Genomic DNA, 21,643 nt, shown 5'->3' on the forward strand with positions numbered 1-21,643 from the left:
CCACTCTTAATATCACACTGATGAACCTACCCAGGGAAAAGAGAAGCAAGATCAAACTGATTAAGAAAAACTAAAATTGTCCCTATTTCGTGGTCTATACAAAAATCCCAAAGAACTTATGTAAGTTTCTCAGAACCCTGATGTGAAACACATCCAGAGGGCAAATAAGAGTCAAATTCATATTAAAACCGTTAGAAGTCATTAAGCGCCTATTTCAGCAGCTAAAGTCATAGGTACGGCAGAGATCCCGAGTTCTGGGAACATCGCTAACGGGAAGGTAAAATGGAACAGCCAGAAATGGAAACATGTTGGTGGTTACTTACAAGAGATAAACTTGATGTGCAACCCAGCAGTCCTCTTCTTAGTATTTCCCCCAAGAAAAATGAAAATATACGTTCATAGAAAGGGCTATGCACTGTATTTATAGTGGCTTCATAATCAATCCAAACTGGAAACAATTCAAATATTCTTCAACCAGGCGTGATAAACAAACACCTGCACATTCATACAACAGAACGCTACCCGACAATAAAAAGGTAGACTCTGATGATCAATGCAAGATGTGTGCGAATCTCAGATGCTTTCTGTGAAACGAAGAGGCTTATTATTCTCAAAAGCCGTGCAGTGTATACCCCCATTTATACGGCATTCTGGGAAAGGCAAAGCTATGGAGCAGACAAAATTCAAGAAATAGGGATTCACATTTGCACACCATTTCTGGGAGGGTCCCAAACCACCGCTAGTCCATCTCCAGACCTCATTATACGGCATACCCTATGCCAGGCGGCCGCCACGCCCTGTGTGCCCGGCCCCAGCTTCTTCCTGAGCTCGTGCAGATTTGCATCATTCCCTGGCCGGGGCTGGCCCGGGTTTTGCAGACATTTTCTCCGCTGAAGTCCTGTCGCTGGCGCACACGCACCTCGGCGCCTAACCTGAGCCGTGAGAGGGCTGACAAGGTGTTGAGACTGTCAGTCCGGTGGCGCTCTACCTTATTTCAAGATTTCTTACATCCATCGACTGCCGCTGTCGCCGCGCTCTAACAGGTTCAATAAGGAGGTGACTGGGGAAATCAAGGCAGGCTCTGCAAGGCCCCACTGCATGGGAGGGAAGGCCAACCGGCCTCCCTCGATTGCCTCTCTCGCATTCATTTTCTGAAGCCGCCGCACCGAGCAGGACCCACGCCGCAGGACCCCTCCAGGGGTTCCCAGGGGAGGAGGGGTCACCAAGGAGTGACCGATGTAAGGTATGGACCTGGCCACTGTTGCAGGAGCAGGCTGCTGGGAGGGCCCGGGTGCAGGAATCCTCCCCGCAGACGCCCCCACGCTGCGCCTTCCACGATCTAAATCCTGCGGACCTGCAGCGTGGGATCTGGGACCCTGCCAGGTGGCTGCGGGGACAGCAGGGCGGACGGCGGCCCCGCCCAGCCGGCGCGGTTCCCATGGGGATGGCGGTGGCGACCCAGCCGGGCTGCAGGCGGCTGGGCACGGGCTGGGCCGAGAGGCTCCGGGAGTCGGGGAGGGAGGTCCCTGCGGTCCCCGTCGCCCCGGGTTGCTCGCCCGGTGTCTTCTTCCGGAGGGAAATGAGACCCGAAATTAGAACCGGGGAAGCCCTTGGCCTTCGCGGTGCTCCAGCCAGCTCAAGTGTCTTAGATCGTATGAACCATAACGTTAAAAAGATAGATTATCTTACAGCTCGGCTCGTTTTAGGGTGATGGCTAGCCACATCTTTAGCTCGAGGGGGTGAAACAGACTATTTGAAATTGGGTCACCCGGCAGCCACCTGTAGGCTCCCAGCCTTGACCGCGATGTGATGTCATTGCTAGGGGTGGAGTCCACACCTGGCCGGTCCTAATTCTTTTAACTAGTGCCCTTGTTTTCTCCAGATCCTGGACCACAGCTATCTGATGGGGCTCCAGGGAGGTCCACCCTCCACCTATTTCGTAAACAGCTTTTAAACACTACATGAAAGCCCATTCCCAAGAAGACTTACTCCTCCGTGATGGAGAAATATGAAAAAATTGGGAAGATTGGAGAAGGCTCCTACGGGGTGGTGTTCAAGTGCAGAAACAGAGACACGGGTCAGATCGTGGCCATCAAGAGGTTTCTGGAAACCGAAGATGACCCAGTCATCAAGAAAATCGCCCTTCGAGAAATCCGCATGCTCAAGGTACTTGATTCGCTTTTTCTGGGTGAGATGACGCCGCGGGGGTGAGGTTATGGCCCCTTCCCTCACAGCCTTCTGTCCTCAGTGGCACAAACCCGAGTCTGTGTGCACGGAACTGATTATGTAAGAATGTAAGCAAGGGGAAAAGGAGAGGTTTGTGTGGCAGCCCTCTCTTGCAGAGAAACTGAGGTATTTCACTTCTCCCCCGGTCACCTGTCATCTGTCATCAGATCATCTGCAGACAGTCTTTTCCAGAGTCCCTGATATGCAGAATTTAAAACAACTCAACTTTGCTAGAGTTCTTGAATTTTAAGCTCCTAAACTGTTTTCAATTAATATTTAAATTCATTTTTTTTTCTGTTTTCTTGGGCTGCGGGGTGGTGTGTGTGCATCTGTATGAGTTTGAATATGTGTGGGAGCATGTGCTATGTACAAACCTCCGTGTTTCCTGAGCACACTCCGTGGCACCTGCTAGGCTACCAATAAACGTTCTTATTGAATTTTTTTAGGGTTTATGAAATAAACTGGTAAGGAAAAGTAGGTGTTACAGGTCAGTCCTAACTGAGTGAGAAAGAATCAGTTCCCCCAAGTTGACCTCTGACCCCACATTGCTCTGTAGCATCTGTGTGTTCCACCTACCAAAATGAATAAAAATGTAATATAGGGGGGAAAAAAAGGTGAGGCATGTGATGAGTATGGCAGCTGAAAGCCTGTGTGTTCAGGAGGTGGAACTGTACACCAGAGCTGATTTCAAAGCCGGAAGCCACCACCCTCTAAACTCAGTGTTTCTTCGATAGTCTAAGTAAGGTGGTGGGAGGTTACTGGTTTTCTGTCCCTTTAATCTGGCTCTTAAAAATTATGATATTCTGAGTACCTAGTATGTACTCAGTGCATATTTGGTAGCTAAGTGAGTGGAGGGTTTGTTAAGTGAACTCATATTTTCTTCGCTGATCCAGTCAGTTCTTACTGAGCCTAACTGTGCCTACACAGGCATTGCACACAGTTGTTTCAGAAGCTCAGCTCTTGGAAGGTAGGTGGAGAAAAATTCCCGCCAACCTCACTTCTGGTGTACTGAGACCCTAATGGGCAGTCTGTGTCGTCGTTGGTCTCCTGCCCCCATGGCTGGCAAGAGCCCTTCTGGTGCTGGGTTTTGTTTGTTTGTTTGTTTGTTTTGGTTTGGTTTTGGTTTTGGCTTTGGTTTTTCAAGACAGGGTTTCTCTGTGTAGCTTTGCGCCTTTCCTGGATCTCGCTCTGTAGACCAGGCTGGTCTCGAACTCACAGAGATCCGCCTGACTCTGCCTCCGAGTGCTGGGATTAAAGGCGTGCACCACCACCACCCGGCACTGGTGCTGTTGAATAAAGAAAGCATGTTGGAATTGGACTTTGAAGTTGAAGGGCACAAGGGATGAGATGAAGCAGCGTGTTTCAGGTGGGCTGAGCTGGAACTTGGGTGTGGCCGTGTGGCTCTCTCTAGGATACTAGCCAGGGTAGGAAATGCAAGGAGATGCTACAGGCAGACTGAAGCTAGCTGAGTTCCTATGGGGGTTATGGGATGTCCAGTGAGAAGCTGAGGCTTTTTGTGATCCCTGATGAGGTGAAGAGAAAAACTCTGAGACCTCTGAGCAAAGGGTTGAAAGAGCCTCAGTGACCCCAGCCCTGAGGATGAGGGCTGACCCCAGACTGCCCCATTGCAAAAACAGAAGAATGGCAGCTTGAGGCAGGAAGTGGGGCTTTGGCTGTCATGTTAGGGTATCTGTCTTTCTTCTGAATAGCCAAGATATTTACTTATTTATTTATCGAGACAGGGTTTCTCTATGTAGCCCTGGCTATCCTGGAACTCTCTCTGTAGACCATGCTAGCTTCCAACTCAGAGATCCACCTGCCTCTGCATTCCAAGTGCTGGGATTAAAGGCGTGCACCACCACTGCCCAGCCTGCCAAGATTGTTTGTTTTTTTTTTTTATTATTAAAAGTTGTCAGTTGCAGACTTTTGGACTCACAGACCACTGAAGTTTCAACACATACCTTTTTCTCTTTAGCAATGGAGGTAGAGTTATCAGGATTTCTCAGAGTCCTGTTAGCATTTGGATCACAGTCTTGCACCACCACGCGCTGCTATGCTTTCTCTTTCCATTCTTTGAAACAGGTGCTTATGCTGTAGACCAGGCTAGCCCTTGAACTCCATGCTAGGGATTGAACCCAGAGGCTCTCATAAACCTGGCAAGTGCTATACCCGGGCTGCACCCTCAGCCCAGTCAGGACTTAAAAACAACAACAGCAACCAACCTAACTACTATCTTAACCAACTCTTCTTAAAAAAAAAAAAATCAGACACTTTAATACTAAAATGGAAACTGGAAAAGTTACCCTTTGTGGGAAACACGACCTTCCTGAAAGAGAAAACAATTGGCAATAACATCTAACTTCACCTTCTCATGCTGTGCGGTGCATGTCGGTGTGTGTGTGTGTGTGTGCGTGTGCGTGTGCGTGTGCGTATGTTGCAGGCTTTTTTCTTTTTTCTTTTCTTAGCTTCACTATCCATCGATGAAACGGTGACATCATTTGTCTTGTGCACTGTAAATCTCATTACTGTTAATACTACACCTGGGGACAAAAAGAAACCAGATCAAGGGCTGTCCTACACAGAGGCTCTAAAGCTGGTCAAACAAAATGCCGTTTTTGTGGTTCCAGTTGCCTTGACGGGACATTCCTGGGAGTCCATATTGTAACAGACTTGGACTCTTTTCCAGGCTTTGCTTCACAGCATAAAGCAAGGCCAGTAACTGCTGCAAATTTCCTAACCATAGTTGTTTCTTTGTAAACAGATGGAAGTCTGGGAGGTAATTGTCTAGCAACCAGCTGGGCCGTTTTAAAGGAAGTACCTCTTCTGTGTTTCCCTTTCAGGTGTTAAGTCCCATCAGGAAGCTATGGCCAGGGGATTATAATACCAAGACCTCTATTCAAACTTGCTCAGTTTTCTTACTAGAGGCTTTCTTTTTATTTGTTTGTTTGTTTGTTTTTCCTAAAACTAGAAACACTACACATAGCATTATTTCAAACCAACTGGAGGGGGGAAAGTGTGACTCTTTTTTCACAAAACAAATTTGGTTTTGATAATAATATACCTCCACCTAAAGAAAATGTAACCCTGTGCTCACCAAGACACTCTGTGAAAGTCAACTCTTCAATATCGTAATTTTCAACTGGAATTTTCCTAGGTTATATAATTGAACTTGATTTAAAAAAAGAAAAGGAGAAAAGGTGAGTCTGTCTCCTCAGAGCAGTAGGCAGCACCACCATCTCCTAAAATTATAAAAAGCAAACAACTGCTCTGTTGAAAACAGATCATCCTCTGGGGACGAGTTAATATCACTCTTGTGATGGGAATAAAATTGTGCAGTGGTACATAAGCTCGGTGGACCTCTTTCAAGTCTACTTTCTATCACACGGAGAAAAGAGCGAATTGCATTCGGCTGGTATTTTTGGTGAGATACTTGTGCACAGGACAACTGACATCCATTTGGCAAGCATTTACAGAACTCTGCCACATCCCAGGCACTGTCCTTGGCTGCCACCCCCATGAACTTGTGTCTTAGCAAGAGAGACCAACAATAAGCACGTAAGAAAAGATGTGGTAAGGAAACAAGCAGGATCTGGGGAAAGGGCAGGGGTGTGGCATTCAACCCCTTTCTATAATGTGGTTTTAAACATGTTACTAACACACACATGTGTTAGAGACGTAGTGCATGGCAGGAAGAGCGGTCATGAGGGTAGCCAGAAGTCAGAGAGGGAAAAGGTCTCTAGTAGTGGCGCATGCCTTTGGTCCCAGCCTTCGGGAGGCAGAGGCAGGCAGATCTCCGTGAGTTCGAGGCCAGCCTGGTCTACAGAGTGAGTCCCAGGACAGCCAGGGCCACACAGAAAAAAAAAACCTGTCTTGAAAAAGAAAAAGGAAAAGAAAGAGGGAGGGAGGGAAGAAGAAAGAGAAAAAGAAAGAGGGAGGGAGGGAAGAAGAAAGAGAAAAAGAAAAAAAGAAAACAGAAAAGGAAATCACTTTGAATCATAAAGCCAGGGATCAGACTGCAGAGATGACCCAGTGGGTAAAGCTACCTGTTCCATAAGTGCTGGGATCTGAGTTTGGATGCCCAGAAACCACGTTTAAAACAAAACAAAACAAAAAAAGTCCCATGCTTAGGGAGACCAGCTACAATCCCCACAACCCCTACAGGGAGGTCGGAGGCGGAGCCAAGAGAATCTCCCAAAGCTTGTGGGCCAGCTAGCCTGGTGTATACAGCAGGAAAACGTACTGTCCTCTGACCTTCAAATGCGCACTGTGGCACACACAAATGAACTCACATATACACGTGAATGTGTAGGGTGTGTACACACACACACACACACACAAAGAAACCAGGCATCGTGGGCTAGAGCATCAGGGGCCCCGTGGTGAGAAGTGGCTTTAATAGGATACATGTAAGCGTATAAATGTGCTCTCATCCATCCCGCCCCCCCCCCCCCCGCCCCGTTCCGCCCCCAGTGAGAGCTACATATCCAGCAAAGGAAACCGTGTGGTTAAGGAAAACACAAAGCTGCCAACTCCGTCCTAGGCCCCTGGTCCCTGCGGCTGCCCTATTCCCTGTGGACTGAAGTGGTAGAGCTGTTGAGGAGGGAAGGACTCTATTCCATCCAGCCTTGATAGAGAGAACGGATGGCCCTGGGGCAGCTGGAGATCAAAAATAGTGTGACTGGGGGTGCCTGGGTGACCCACTTCCAGCAGGTGGTAAAAGGGACAATAGAGTAGGCTAGACCAACTTCAGTGGAACAGCCAGAAGCACACCTGGGACCGAGTGAGAGCTCTCTCTCTCCCTCCCAAGACAAGAAAAATGAGATAAAGAAGAGGGCATTGCATACTTTCACTGGGCAGGTAGGAGCTGGTGGCCCAGCAGACTCGGCTGAACTGCCAGTTCGATACCTAGGACGCAACAGTGAACACTAGTGAGCGCCTCGGAAGGTAGCTGTTGTGGCCTGTTCTGCATATTGGTTCGGGATGGTGAACGATTGGCCAGACCCCTCCTAGACAGGAAGCTGGAATGTAGACCCAGCTCTGTCCGTCCCTGAGACCAAGCTCTGGTGCTTTCACTTAGCAGACTCACCAGCCGTGGGTCCTCACCGCCTGTTTGTCCTCTCCCGAGGGGCCTGCTCCGTGAGACCTGTGGCTCCCACGGAAGTCTGAGCACAGACTGGGAATGAGCACAGTGGGAACAGGGGTTCCTCGCAATCCTCATTCCTTAACTCCAGAGATGATGATGATGATGATGATGAGAGACAGGTTTCTCTGTGTAGTTTTGGTGCCTGTCCTGGATCTCACTTTCTAGACCAGGCTGGCCTCGAACTCACAGAGATCCACCTGGCTCTGCCTCCCGAGTACCGGGATTAAAGGCGTGCGCTGCTACTGCCGCCGCCGCCGCCGCCGCCGCCGCCGCCACCACCACCACCACCACCCAACAGATTTTTTTTTTTAGGAAGGAAAAGTTACCATTTGCTACCAACAGAGATGAGAATTAGTGTGGGAGGAATGTGCACATCTGAAACTTTACTAGGGACTGGGGATATGTTGCTTAATGGTGGAGACCCGGCATGGCACACGCAAGGTCGTAGTGGGTGTCCAGCACCACAAAACTCACTCTGCTTTAAATGTTACAAAATTCATCACATGTGTTTGTTGGGATGGGGAGGGGTGGACACACCACACTAATGTGTACATGTGCTTGTATGTGCAAGTGGAAGCCAAAGGTCAACCTCCGTAGGTGCTGTCCACTTTGGTTTTTGTTTTGTTTTGTTTTGTTTTGTTTTGTTTTGTTTTGTTTTGTTTTGTTTTGTTTTGTTTTTTGAGACAGGGTCTTTCTTTGGCCTGGAGCTTGCCAATTAAGCTAGCCTGGCTAGCGGGTCAGCCCCAGGGATCTGCGTGTTTTTGCCTTCCCAGGGCTGGAACCATGTGCCACCATACCTGGCCTGTTTGTTTGTTTTGTTCTTGAGACAGGTTCTCTCTATATAGCCTTGGCTAACTTCAAACTACATATGTAGATCAGGCTAGCCTTGAACTCATGAAGCTGGGCCTATCTCTGCCTCCCCAGTGTTCAGATTAAAGGCATGCGCCACCTTGCCCAGCCTTGCCTAGCTTTTTCAGGTGGGTTCTAGGTATTGAACTCAGGTCCTCCCCCTTGCATAGCAAGCGCTTTACCAACTGAGCCGTTACCCAGTGCCTACAGTATGCATTCTCCTGAAAACAGTTTTATTCCGTTTATCTGTGTGTGTTTATGTGGGTATGTGTGCATGTGACACGGTGTACATGTGGACTTTAGAAGACAACCCGCAGTGACCGGGCCTCTCCTACCGTGAGCTCCTGAGGACTGAACCCGATCACCAGGCTTTCGGGCAACTGTCTTACTGTTGAGGCATTTTGCTGGCCCTCCAGGATGCATCTTTAATAAGAACAATATCACTCCCCCCCCCCCAAAAAAAAAAAGATCTAAATCACTTCTTACAGGAGGATGACAGAATGTCTAATCTTTTTTATTGTAGAAAGCACGGATACACATGCAATGTATGTACATCTCTCTGGTATATCTGTAGCATTAAGGTTTCTTCTGCAAGCAATTAGGGGTTGCTTTTGTAAGTAATCTTGTGGCGTTTGGTCCTTTCAAGAATAAAACGACACCTCAGGAAAACAAAACTGAGGAAGGTACGGAGATGTGAGTGAGGCTGGTATACACCGCCTGGCAGAAACAGCTCTCAGCTGACCTGAGTCATGACGGTGCTGGGAGACGCTGCTGTTCTCCTCCCCCTCCCCCACCCACCCCCGACCCTCCAGTGGGGACCCAGCTGTGTGACTGTGGGGCCCCAGAGCTGTGGCTAGGGACCTCAGTGTGGGATCCTGTTCCAGGCTGTCGGGTGACCTTGGACAAGCTCTCGTGCCTCCTGGAACCCTGCCCACCCTTATCTCCTGATTTATGTCTCTGCCTGGTACCGCTTCACTGACTTTTTGCTGAGGGGAGCACACAGCGCCCTCAGCCAAACACGGAACTGCGGCCAGGCAGCCTCAAGATGCAGGGACAGAGGAGGGAAGGGTCAAAAGCAGCCGGGGAGAGAAAACAAGCTAACGGAGAAAGGCAGAGTGGGGTTTGAACATGGGACTGTCTCCAAAGGGACATGCTCCATGCAGAGCAGAGCTTGCCCTGGGCTCCCCAGGAGGCTCACGCCTTGTAAACCTCAGATCCCGAATACTGTGGGGCGGCACCAGCTTGCTGTCAGGCATCCTTGGGAGGAAGAGGACCCCCTAAGGCGCCTTGGTATTCAACAAAAGCATTAACTCAGCACATAATATGAGCTCTGTGCCAGGCCCATGCCACTGAATACCACCAACACGCCACGTGAGTGCCCCCCCAGCACACGGCTTAGTCCACGCTTTCGTCTTTTGAAAGGCACCAGCTTGCCCAATGTTAGCTGGAGGAATATTTCACATGCAAGCAAAAAACCTCGGTGGGTCATCTTGGGGCATTTGGTCCTTTCAAAAATAAAAAGCCAGGAAAAAGAATTTAATCCTGCTGTGGCTAAATGGAGCCCTTTCTAGGTTTTCTTCTCTTCAACTCGTTCAATTTGCTTACAAAATTGGATTAATAACGCAATCCACTAGTCATGAAAATTACTATTAGTCTCCTCGTTGTCTCAGCCGTGTTCAGCATCGCTGTTATGGATCATAGGGGATCAGACGCGCAAACTCAAGTACTGGTAAGGATCACATTCATACCACAAATGTGCAAAGGTGGATGAATGGCCAGAAGGTGGACAGGGACCTGAGCAAACTGGGGGGCTGGTGTCTCTGAACGGGGCCCTGCTCAGCCCTGTAGGCTGCCCCCTCGGGAAGATAAATTTCCAGTTCTTTGGACAAGACACTGGAATTGTGTGGGACATCTCCTGAGATATTTGTCTCTGCAGTTTTTGAAAGAAAAAATTCAAAGCATTTGTTATTTTTGTGTGTGCGTGCGTGTGTGAGTGCATGCGTGCTGCGGCGTGCACACAGGGTCGCAGGACAGCCTTCGGGAGTCAGCAGCCCCGCCTTCGCCGTGTCAAGGTAGAGGCTCTCTTGTGTCCGCTCCTGTGCTTTGTATCCCGGGCTGAGTGGCTCACCGGCTTCCAGGCGGCCTGACTCCACCTCCCATCACACCAGAGGTGTGCTGAGACTTCAGATCCACACCATCGCACCCGACTCCACCGTCACACGGCTTCACCATCACACACAGACTTCACCATCACACACAGACTTCACCATCACACACAGACTTCACCATCACACAGACTTCACCATCACACACAGACTTCACCATCACACAGACTTCACCATCACAAACGGCTTCACCATCACACACAGACTTCACCATCACACACAGACTTCACCATCACACACAGACTTCACCATCACACAGACTCCGTCATCGCACACAGAGTTCACCATCACACAGACTTCACCATCACACAGACTTCACCATCACACAGACTTCACCATCACACAGACTTCACCATCACACACAGACTTCACCATCACACGGCTTCACCATCACACAGACTCCATCATTGCACACAGACTTCACCATCACACACAGACTTCACCATCACACGGCTTCACCATCACACAGACTCCATCATTGCACACAGACTTCACCATCACACACAGACTTCACCATCACACAGACTTCACCATCACACACAGACTTCACCATCACACACAGACTTCACCATCACACAGACTCCATCATTGCACACGGCTTCGTCATGTCGGTTCCAGGAGTAGATCTCAGGTCATCAAGCTTGTGAAGCCAGGCTTCTGCCCTCTGAACCATCCCCCTAGGCCCCAAATTCAAAATACTTAAAAGCAAAGAGAGTAGTGCAGTCGACACCCACAGACGTTTACCTGGACGTGTTCATCAGCCGGTGGAGCCTCGCTGCGTCCTCCCTCTGTCCCTGTCTCTGTTTCTTTCTCTTACCTCTGCCCTACCCGCACCCTTTTGCCTGGGCCATCTCTCTAGATATTTGGCACAAGGTCATTCTTCTATACAATAACCATGTTATGAAATTTATCAGCAACACAGTACCGTTACCTAATGCAGTTGGTTCCCAGACATTTCATACCGTCCCAACAGCAGCGACATAACTATGTGTGTTTAAAGTGCATGAAGACTAATATACAGGTGGGTGTGGTGATGTGTACAAGAGGCAGAGGCAGGAGGATCTCTGAGTTCAAGGCCAGCCTGGTCCACCTAGTGAGTCCCAGGCCAGTTAGGGCTACATAGTAAGACCCTGACTCAAAACAACAGTAACAACACCACCAAATACCCCGCAAGCAAAACAAAAATCCTAATAAATGTAGCTAACAGGTTCTACTGTGCATTGGTGGTCTTGCCTGAATCAATTTTTTCTAATAGTTGTTTTACTGTCCTTTCTTCTTATTAGTCTTTTCTGTTAGAAAAGGACTTTCACCCTCCAGACATATACACTTATTAATATCATTATATATTCCTGAATGTTTAAATTCAACACGTTTTATGCTGTTAGTATGGTATAATTACTCTTTTCCATTCCCAAAGCGTCACGTGTTTGGTTATTTGGCCTCCTTCAGCCTGCTCCTGGGTTCTGACAGGCGTCCCCCATGGTTTGAAGACTTTGCTCTGTGGTAGGCAAATAAAATGTCCTAGACTCATTTTCCGCTGACCCTGTGATCAGCCATTTTTCCAGGAACCTGATTCCTTTTAGTGACAGGTAACAAAATGTCCTGATTTTAAAGTGTTCAGTAATTTTTTAAAAAAATTCTCACGTCACTCAGGCCCAATACAACACAGGATCTGCAAACACTGTTTGGCCATCAGGCTGCCGGTTTGGGGCCTTTGGACTCTCTGGCTTTGCTCTGTGCATATTGGCTCCAAGGACTTGAGGAGCCAGGGCAGTGGAGGTTTGTTTTGTTTTGACAGCACAGACTGACACTGGACATTTATGTAAACCGGTCGTCAGTGTCACGGAAGACAACGGGAGCAATTTCTTGCCCACAGCAAAAGAAATCAAACAGCCCCTTATCACCCCCTCGATTTGCCCAACAAGTGGAGACCTGTCTAATCTCACTTCTACAAGATAACGTACACACTGCAAATAGTAACCGGCTCTTTTATTTGTTTACCCGAAGATGTTTTGGCTTAGCCCACGGGTGTTTATCCACACAGATTGTATTCTGGCTGCTAGTGAGAGCCCAGGCAATAAGCTGACAGGCAAATATTTCGAGCACAAAAGGAGCAGAGGTCAGCAAGCAGGTGCGTTACTGTCTTCGAGGCCCCCGCCCGGTCCACAAAGTGATTAAGCCCGTTCCCCAATCCATCAGTGTCACGGCATTGTGTCCTGTGTCACACACCAGACCCAAGAAAAAAAAATAGCCCGGAAAGGAGGAGAGAGAATACATTATTTTTAACAAATAATTTTGGATAGATTGGGTGGGTGTACGTGTTGGGAAATGAATAATTGTATTGTTCATAGATGCTATGTTTTGATACATGCTTATACTGTGGCACAATCAAATCAAGGTAATTAGCACACCTATCTCCTCAGATATTTGTCACGTCTTGGTGCACTTGTATGTGAGTGTGTGTGTGTGTGTGTGTGTGTGTGTGTGTGCGCGCGCGCGCACGCGCGTATGCAGGCGTGTTTGCATGAGTGTGTACATGCCGTGGGGGTCAGAGGACAGCCTTGGGTATTGTTGGCCAGACATCACCCACCTTGTGTTTCAAGGCAAGTTCTCTCACTGGCCTGGAACTTGATTAACTGAGGCTGTCTGGTCTCCTGTCTCCGCCTCCCCAGGGCTGGGACTACACGAAGTGAGTGATGTAGGGAGGTAGACCACCCCTGTGTCTGATCGTTTTATGTAGATTCTTGGGGCTGAGCTCAGGCAGGTCTTTATGCTTACAAACACTTTACCAACTGCAATATCTCCCTAGTCCCTGAATATTTGTTAAGTCTTTGCGATGAAAACATTTAAAAATCCCATCTTTGCATAATTTTGAATTATTATTATTATATAGTTATTAACTATACTCACTTTGTCGCAGAGCAGAATGTATAGGCCTTCAAAATGAGTGGCTGTATAATTCATCTTGATTTTTAAAACATTATCTTACTGCTTTCTTTCCCATTTAAATTATTTTTTTATTCCCAACCTACAAGATTTCTAGCCAGACATGCTATATGATACTTTATATCATAAAATAGCCAAGCCACACCTGAAGGTAGTAATTTTCCTGTAGAATGGAATTTGTTTTTAAACTGGGTCAGGGACATGCCTTTCACTTAGGCTTTTAAAATGTTTTCATTCAGTTGTACATTTGGCAGGATTAATGTTTTATTCTGCAAATTTGCTTTCAACAGGCATATTCCCTTGTTAATGATTATCCTTCTTCATTGTTTATTAACCTTAAGGGCCCTCTAGTAAAAATACCAGTGGGTAAAATTGCGTCTCTGAAAATCATTGAACTTGGTCTCCATATCTGCCGGGACAATAGAAAGTGGGAGTTTCTAAACCAACCCGCGTTACCAACCACATTGAGAAACGACGTGCTTCGTAACTGCCGGTGCGTGGTGTCCTCCTCCGTGCCGGCTCAGCGTTATTTTCCACTGTGACCACGGCCGTACCAATCATTCTTTCATGGTATTTTTCACAACAAAACAGCCCAATCGTCCACTGCACACTTCACTGGCCTGCTGGGTTTTCAGAAGGTTCCAGAAGAGATCTCAGGCCAGGAGTCCAGTCAGAAAAGCAGCCTGGCACATTCTGTCCCCCTGTGTGGCCTCCAGCAAGCCTGTGAACAATCCTTAGCCTGCCTTCAGTTTTCCCAGAATGGAGTTTTTCTTTTGACTGCTTTGTTCAGGGTTGTGCCAAGAGGAAGGCAGGCAGTTCTGAGTGCTTCCGTTGTCCCTCTCTTCCGGTGTAGGTCATGAAACTAATGTTTGCCGACTGCCAAGAGCGTCTACCCCAAATTTGCACTTGGGAGTGGAGGGAAGGTTCTTAAGCGTGGCTCTCTTGATCTGTTTGACCCTCTGTGAATCAGAACTCTAACCTGGGGCTCTGAGGACACATTGAGTCTGAGATATCCGTGCTCAGACCTCAGACTTGATCACTTTGTAGGTTCACTTGGAATTGGTCACAGGTCCATTTGGGAGTGCCTATGGTGGCATCGTAGGACCTTTCCACAAAGTTATTATGGTTTGTAAGCTGCATGAAGAACTTCAGTTTTCTATTCTAAAAGCCAACATACATTGGTATGTTTCCAGTTTTGTGTTGGTGTGCATTCCTAGCTACCCTGTGCCTCACGCAGTCTGCGGGCCACGGGAAGGACACCTGTGGTTGAAAGCTACAGACTGTGAACCAGCTTCAGGACCAAGGTGTCCTCCTGACCCCCTCGCCCAGGCCAGTGAATCATGGACAGAGAAGAAGAAGAAGGTGCCTTGAGATGCCAGATCCACACAGTCTGGTTCTGGTTCACTACCCACTGCAGGGATACCACAATGGGCCACAAAAGCCCCCAAACGAGAAGTCCTCTGGGTGCCTCTCGGTTGACTCTCCACCAGACCTTCCAGCAGCCCCATCACTGATGACCACTTCTCTTTTGATGACACACCAGTGGCATCATGCTCCCATCTTCTTTCTTGCCCGTGGGGACCCGCTGTCCTCTCTGCCTCTTCCCCTCGTCTCTGGGTATTCAGGTTCTTTGGACTTATTCCTGTCTTAGCCAACTCGACAGCTTCACCACCACATGGGCAGGGGGGCGGGGGGGGGCTCTCTGGCTTTGTCCGGTTCTAGCTCCAGGCCACAATGCTCAAAAACCCAATGGCACTGGGCAGTGGTGGCGCACACCTCTAATCCCAGCACTCAGGAGGCAGAGGCAAGTGGATCTTTATGAGTTCAAGGCCAGCCTGGTCTACAGAGCGAGATCCAGGAAAGGCGCAAAGCTGCACAGAGAAACCCTGTCTCGAACCCTGTCCCCCCGCCCCAAAAAAAAACCCAACGGCTACTTATCACAGCTTGCTGCACTTCCTTCCGTGGCTTCCCATTGCACCTAAGATAAAGTGCAGCCCTCCAGGCCCTGCAGGAGCCATGTTCTGACTGGCTGGCTGACATTGCCCATGAACTTCACCCTCAAGACACACTCTCCTTCAGTTCCTTAAGTGGCCTAAGGGAAGTCCTCTCCCGATACAGTCCAGCGGTCTTCACTGGTGTTCACAGGGGAAGGAGGTTATTTGTTTGGGCAGGGGTGTGATGGGGTAGGGGGCCAAGAGGAATCAGTGCTTTCTTGTGTTGGGGTGAGCATTCTTTGATGGATGCAATGTTTCAGTTTTGCACATAGAGTTCTAGAGATGGATTGGGTGTGAGAAATAATCCTCACTTTTTAATAAGAACACTGGAGTCTGGGAACACAGCAGTTTGCTTTACAACTTTGCTAAGCTGGGCATCAGCCCAGAGAAAAGGTCTTTGGATTCAGTACAAAATAGTGCTTTTAAAAATCCTCATCACAGGGCTCAGTGGTTAAGAGCACTGTTAAGTAGCTGTTCTGGCCGAGGACCAAGATTTGATTCCCAGCACCCACGTGGCAGCTCACAACCACCTGTACACTCCAACTCCAGGGGATCTGATGCCCTCTTCTGACCTCCACCAGGCACCAGGCACAAGCGTGGCAAACAGATAGACATGCAGGCAAAACATTCACACACACACACACACACACACACACACACACACACACACACACACATCGTTTCCCTGCCTGCTGAATTCATTGGTTGAGTTCTTCAGGGAGGTACAATCTTCCCAGTGTCTAGCACTGTCTCTCCTCAGAAGAGTCCCATCCTATTGGTTCAGGATGCAAAGCTTTATCTATTGTATATCCGGGGACTGGAGATTCCCATCAGGTCCAAAAGAAACTCTAATTCCCTAAACTCCAAAAGGCAGTGCCTATGTCCAAAAATGACAGTCTTGACCCAGCTCAAGCTGGACTGTGGAAGGATTTCTGGCGGGTAGATGAAAGAGAGTGTTCCTCAGGAGCTTGTGAAGTGGGTTCCCTTCCTGTCTGCCAAAGAGAGTCCTCCCCCCTGCCTCTGGCAGAAGGGGTAAGCAGCTCTCCATCGACATATATTTGTGGTTGCAAACTAAAGCCCATGCTGGCCTCCAGACTCCCGCAGCCCCTGTTCACAAGTGCCCGGTGTGTATTTCAACGAATACACTAGCATCGGGTTGCACCAGCAACTAGGCTTTCCTCCCCACGGCTGCTCACCCTCCTTATAACCTTCTACTCTCTACTATTCCCCCCACCACACACACACACACACACACACACATACACACCACACCACACACACACACCACACACACACACACACACACACATACACACACCACACCACACACACACACACCACACACACACACACACCACACCACACACACACACACCACACACACACACACACACACCACACACACACACACACACACCACACACACATACACACCACACCACACACCACACCACACACACACATACACACACACACACACACACACACACACCTTGCTTTCTCACTCTCCACTATTCCCTTGTTATTCTCTGCTCTCCTCACTTCCCTAGTCCCTCCCGGCCAGGTCCAGTCTGCTGGCCTTGTCCAGTCTACTTCTTTCTCTCCCTGCTCTGGACTCTTCCAGATGCCTCCAGCTGTTCTCTCTCTTTTCCACAAGAAAGATCTCTCCCCCAATGGAGCGGCCATTTCAGCAGTTCCTTTATTGTACAATTCTCTCCTTTTCTGGTAGGTGAGCTCAGCCCCGTGGCAGACTGCCTGTAACTCTTCAGCCCTAGGATGGCGTCAAAGTGCCTAGGCAAGCAGGTGCCTGTGGTGATACTGTGCTCCCCAAAATATTGTGCACCCCAATAAACTTATCTGGGGTCAGAGAACAGAACAGCCACTAGATATAGAGGCCAGAAAATGGTGGCACTCACGCCTTTAATCCTATCACTTGGGAGGCAGAGATCCATCTGGATCTCTGTGAGTTTAAAGCCACACCGGAAACAGCCAGGCATGGTGACTCACGCCTTTAATCCCAGAAAGCAGAAAGGTATATAAGGCGTGAGGACCAGGAACTAGATCTGGTTAAGCTTTGGGCCAGGTTAAGCTTGTAGACTTTTGAGCAGCACGGTTCAGCTGAGATCCATTTGGATGAGGACTCAGAGGCATCCAGTCTGAGGAAACAGAATCAGCTGAGGAAATAAGACCTTCTAAGATTCCTGGCAGCTAGTGAAAAAGGGCCTCCTGCTTATCTGTGATTCTCCAAGGAGCTCTAAACACACCTCCTGCTGAAAATGGACCATATGATTTATTTCTTACTGTGCTTATCATGCTTTAATACTTGAGGACTTAGTGTCACTGAACTAGACATTTTTAAGTGCTTACAAATTGGGTTGTATGAATTTTATTACTTGGGGGTCGGTATTTTGAGACAGGGTTTCTCTGTATATCCCTGGCTGTTCTGGAACTCACTCTGCAGACCAAGCTGGCCTCAAACTCATAGAGATCTGCCTGCCTCTGTCTCCGAGTGCTGGGATTAAAGGCGTGCACCTCCCCACGGGGCCACCCACCCACCCCCCACCCCCCACCCCCCCCACCCTCCCACCCCCCACCCCCCGCTCAGTTTATCAGGATGTTTTTGTTTTTTGTTTTTTGAGACAGGGTTTCTCTTGTGTAGCTTTGCGCCTTTCCTGGAACTCACTTGGTAGCCCAGGCTGGCCTTGAACTCACAGAGATCCGCCTGCCTCTGCCTCCCGAGTGCTGGGATTAAAGGCGTGCGCCGCCACTGCCACTGCCACTGCCACTGCCACTGCCACTGCCGCTGCCGCTGCCGCCGCCGCCGCCGCCGCCGCCGCCGCCGCCGCCGCCGCCGCCGCCGCCGCCGCCGCCGCCACCACCACCGCCCGGCCTCATGATGTTTTTAATCAGGGAGAAAAGTTGACATGATAAAGATAACACTTGACTACACAATCCTTGTAGAAAACCGTTAGCAGCTGTTGTGGTTTGAGTGTGAATGTTCTAAGAGACACATGCATTTGAACATTTGCTCACCAGCTGATGGCGTTGTTTGGAAGGCTGTGGAACCCTTAGGAGCTGGAGCCTCACAAGGCAGGTCACAGCGCACACGGAGGTGGGACTTGAGGTTTTATAGCCCAGACTCGCTTTGTGACATTCTCTGCTCTCTGACTGTCAGGCAATGGTATCAGCTGCCTCATACTCTCGTCCTGATGGACTGGGTCCCTTCAGACCGTAAGCCAAACAAACCCGTCTTCCTGTACGTTGCTTTTTGTCAGGTGTTTCAGCACAACAACAAGAAATGTAACAATTATCAAAGACTATTTGGAAAAAGAGGTGCAAAGGGCCAGTGTTAGAAATCAAGCAATAATCAAGCAGACACTAATGATAGTTATTGGTCATAAAGCAAGAATAGGCACTACAAAGAGAGAATTCACTGAGGTGTGTGTGTGTGTGTGTGTGTGTGTGTGTGTGTGTGTGTGTGGTGGTGGTGGTGGTGGTAGTGGTAGTGGTGGCGGTGGTGTTACGAATCTCTTTTTTCTTTAGAAAAAATTTGTATGCCAGGCATGGTGGCCCACACCTTTAATCATAGCACTTGGGAGGCAGACATGGGTAGATCTCCGTGAGTTGGAGGCCAGCCTGGGCTAGATAGTGAGTTGCAGGAAAACTAGAGCTACATAATAGAGAGACTCTGTCTCTGAAAGAAGGAAGGAAGGAAGGAAGGAAGGAAGGAAGGAAGGAAGGAAGGAAGGAAGGAAGGAAGGAAGGAAGGAAGGAAGGAGGAAATGAAAGAAAGAAGGAAGGAAGGGGTTGCTGTTGTGGATATCACTCTATATAAACAAAACACTGATGGCCAGTGACCAGACAGGAAGTATAGGCAGGACAAGGAGAGAGGAGAATTGGGGGAACAGGAAGAAGGAGGGAGAGACACTGCAGCCACCGCCAGGACAAGCCGCATGTAAAGACGCCGGTAAGCCACCAGCCACGTGGCAAGGTATAGATTTATAAAAATGGGTTAATTTAAGATATAAAAACAGTTAGCAAGAAGCCTGTCACGGCCATACAGTTTATAAGTGATATAACTGTCTGAGTGATTATTTTATACGTGGATTGTGGGACTGCGGGGTTTGGTGGAACCAGGAGAGAAGCCCTCCAGCAACAGGTTGCTACTGGATTTATCTATTCTATGTGTCGGTATCCATGAAACCAGAGAACATTAAACAGCTAAGTGAACATAGTTACTAATCACGTATTAGTAATTACTAATTATTTAGTACTATGAGAGTGTGAGCCCTCTGGGGATTCTGACCCAGGGGCATAGAGTCAGTCTGGGAGAACTCCTCAGAAGAGACACTTAACTAGAGTCCGCCTTGAAGGCTGAGCTTGTTTTACCTCAACCCCTCAGCATTCCCGTTCTTAGCCAGTCTTCTCAGATCTCTTTGCTTTCACAAACCACCTGGCCCCTGATCACACTTTACTCCTAAGTCACTGAGAAATGGTCCACAAACCTGATTACAGCCTCCTTCCACACAGAGAATGAAACTCCTGAAGGGAAACAGCTCGGTTTTTACTGGCTGGAGCTCAGCGAAAGACGCTCACTGCTCAGATAGAGAAAGACGCTCGCCACTCAGATTTACCTCCATGCCTCTTGTCCTTTCAGCAACTCAAGCACCCCAACCTCGTCAACCTCCTGGAGGTCTTCCGGAGGAAGCGGAGACTCCACCTGGTGTTCGAGTATTGTGACCACACAGTGCTCCATGAGCTGGACAGATACCAGAGAGGGTGAGTGGCCCATTCCTTACCACAGGGACAAAGCAAAGCTCACAGATGCTCGAGGGGAAAGTAGGTGCCGGGGCTTTTTCTTAAGGCAATGTGAGAAGCCATGCATGGTGGGTCGTGTGTGTGTGTGTGTGTGTGTGTGTGTGTGTGTGTGTGTGTGTGTGTTTGTGTGTATAATGGGGAGATAGAAACAGGACAATTGACGAGTGGAGGCCGCCCTGGGCCGTAAACCCCACCTCAAAAACAAACAAGCAAAAAAACCAAACAATGACAATAAAAAAAACAAATGAACAAAAGTAATGATCACCATGTCTCTGATGCTGAGTTAACAGCTGAGAAATTTTTTAAAAAATGTGAAATGAGTTATAATGTCATTTCCACGAAGAACCCATGGGTAACGTAATAACATGAGGGACAAGCCTTGGCTTCTTGGGTTCATATCTCTGCATTGAAGTTGTTGAGGCCTCAGAAAGAAACGAGAGGAAAGTAGTCCATATTTTGCATCCAACTAGGGAAGCATAGTGGCTTGGACTTCAGAAGAAAGCATTTCTAAAGTATTCACACACACCTATGACTCCAGCTCTTGGGAGGCTCAGGCAGGAGGATCACCAGTCTGAGGCGAGCCTGGGCTACACAGCAAGACTTTACCGCAAAATACATATATACATGCATGCATTCATGCATACATACATACATGGATAAATAAATAAGAAAAGAAGTACAAAAGTAATCGCTAAGAGGAAGTTCGAGGCTTTTTCCAAAGCCTACAGCAATCTAAGCGTTTGGTTTCCTGCATTAGTCAGGACTTCTTTGGTACCAAGTGACAGAAACTCAGCTTGAGGTGAGCGCCCCCAGAGAGCGCAGGCGTCGGTGGTTATAACCGGAAGGGTGGGCGTGACTGGTGTGCGTGGCGCAGGATAGAAAGAACCAGGAAAGGTAAAAGTGTGGGCTAGAGCGTGGCCATGGCTTATATAAGCACACACACAGTTTTTCCAGGAGAAGGAAACTTCTGGAAGAGGAAACGGCACATAAAATCCATCGAATTTCTGATTGGCCGGCAGGAATGGTACAACTATCCCTGGAGCCATTCGCCGTGGCTGGAAGGAGATAGAGAGAGAGAGAGAGAGAGAGAGAGAGAGAGAGAGAGAAATCATCAGGTCATGGGAGTTATAATTTAAAATGAGTCAAGATCAAAAAAGGCTTCATGGTGGAGGCGATATTCAGTTTGAAATGGGGAGAATTTAGAGAAGTTGGTAAGGGAAGAATATCCCATTCTCTTCTTTCACTCCGTTTCTGGGGGTGGGGTGTCCGCCTTTGGCTGGGGAGCTATGGAGAGTGTCTGGCAGGTCAGAGTTGTGGAATAGTAGAGTGACCTCTGCTGTGTCCTCACTCCAGTGGCCGGAGGATTCTTCTCACACTTCTTCTCAGCCTATTCTCCCTGTGACACTGGTTATAGATGATCTACCATGATCTCCCGGTAAATGAGATTAAAGTGGCTTGTGGCTTGTCGATGTCCATGAAGCATGCTTGTCATGTGTCCAGAG

At 48.5% G+C, this 21,643-nt stretch overlaps 1 protein-coding gene across 3 annotated transcripts in view; it reads left to right on the top strand.

The window, feature by feature from the left end:
• Positions 1-1,102: 1,102 nt before the first annotated feature.
• Cdkl1 (cyclin dependent kinase like 1) overlaps positions 1,103-21,643 on the top strand; it is a 44,138-nt gene continuing 23,597 nt past the window's right edge. For 2 of the 3 annotated variants that reach the window (XM_076550555.1, XM_076550554.1), the window contains exons 1-3: positions 1,103-1,243; positions 1,883-2,166; positions 19,981-20,102. In XM_076550555.1, the coding sequence (XP_076406670.1) occupies positions 1,999-2,166; positions 19,981-20,102 (290 nt within the window). In that variant the 5' untranslated portion in view covers positions 1,103-1,243; positions 1,883-1,998. Of the gene's footprint in view, positions 1,244-1,513; positions 1,653-1,882; positions 2,167-19,980; positions 20,103-21,643 lie in introns of those variants that run through there. The other variant, XM_076550556.1, reaches the window with a different exon arrangement.

The sequence above is a fragment of the Peromyscus maniculatus genome, chromosome 14 (genome assembly GCF_049852395.1).
Source record: "Peromyscus maniculatus bairdii isolate BWxNUB_F1_BW_parent chromosome 14, HU_Pman_BW_mat_3.1, whole genome shotgun sequence".
Lineage (NCBI taxonomy): Eukaryota > Metazoa > Chordata > Mammalia > Rodentia > Cricetidae > Peromyscus > Peromyscus maniculatus.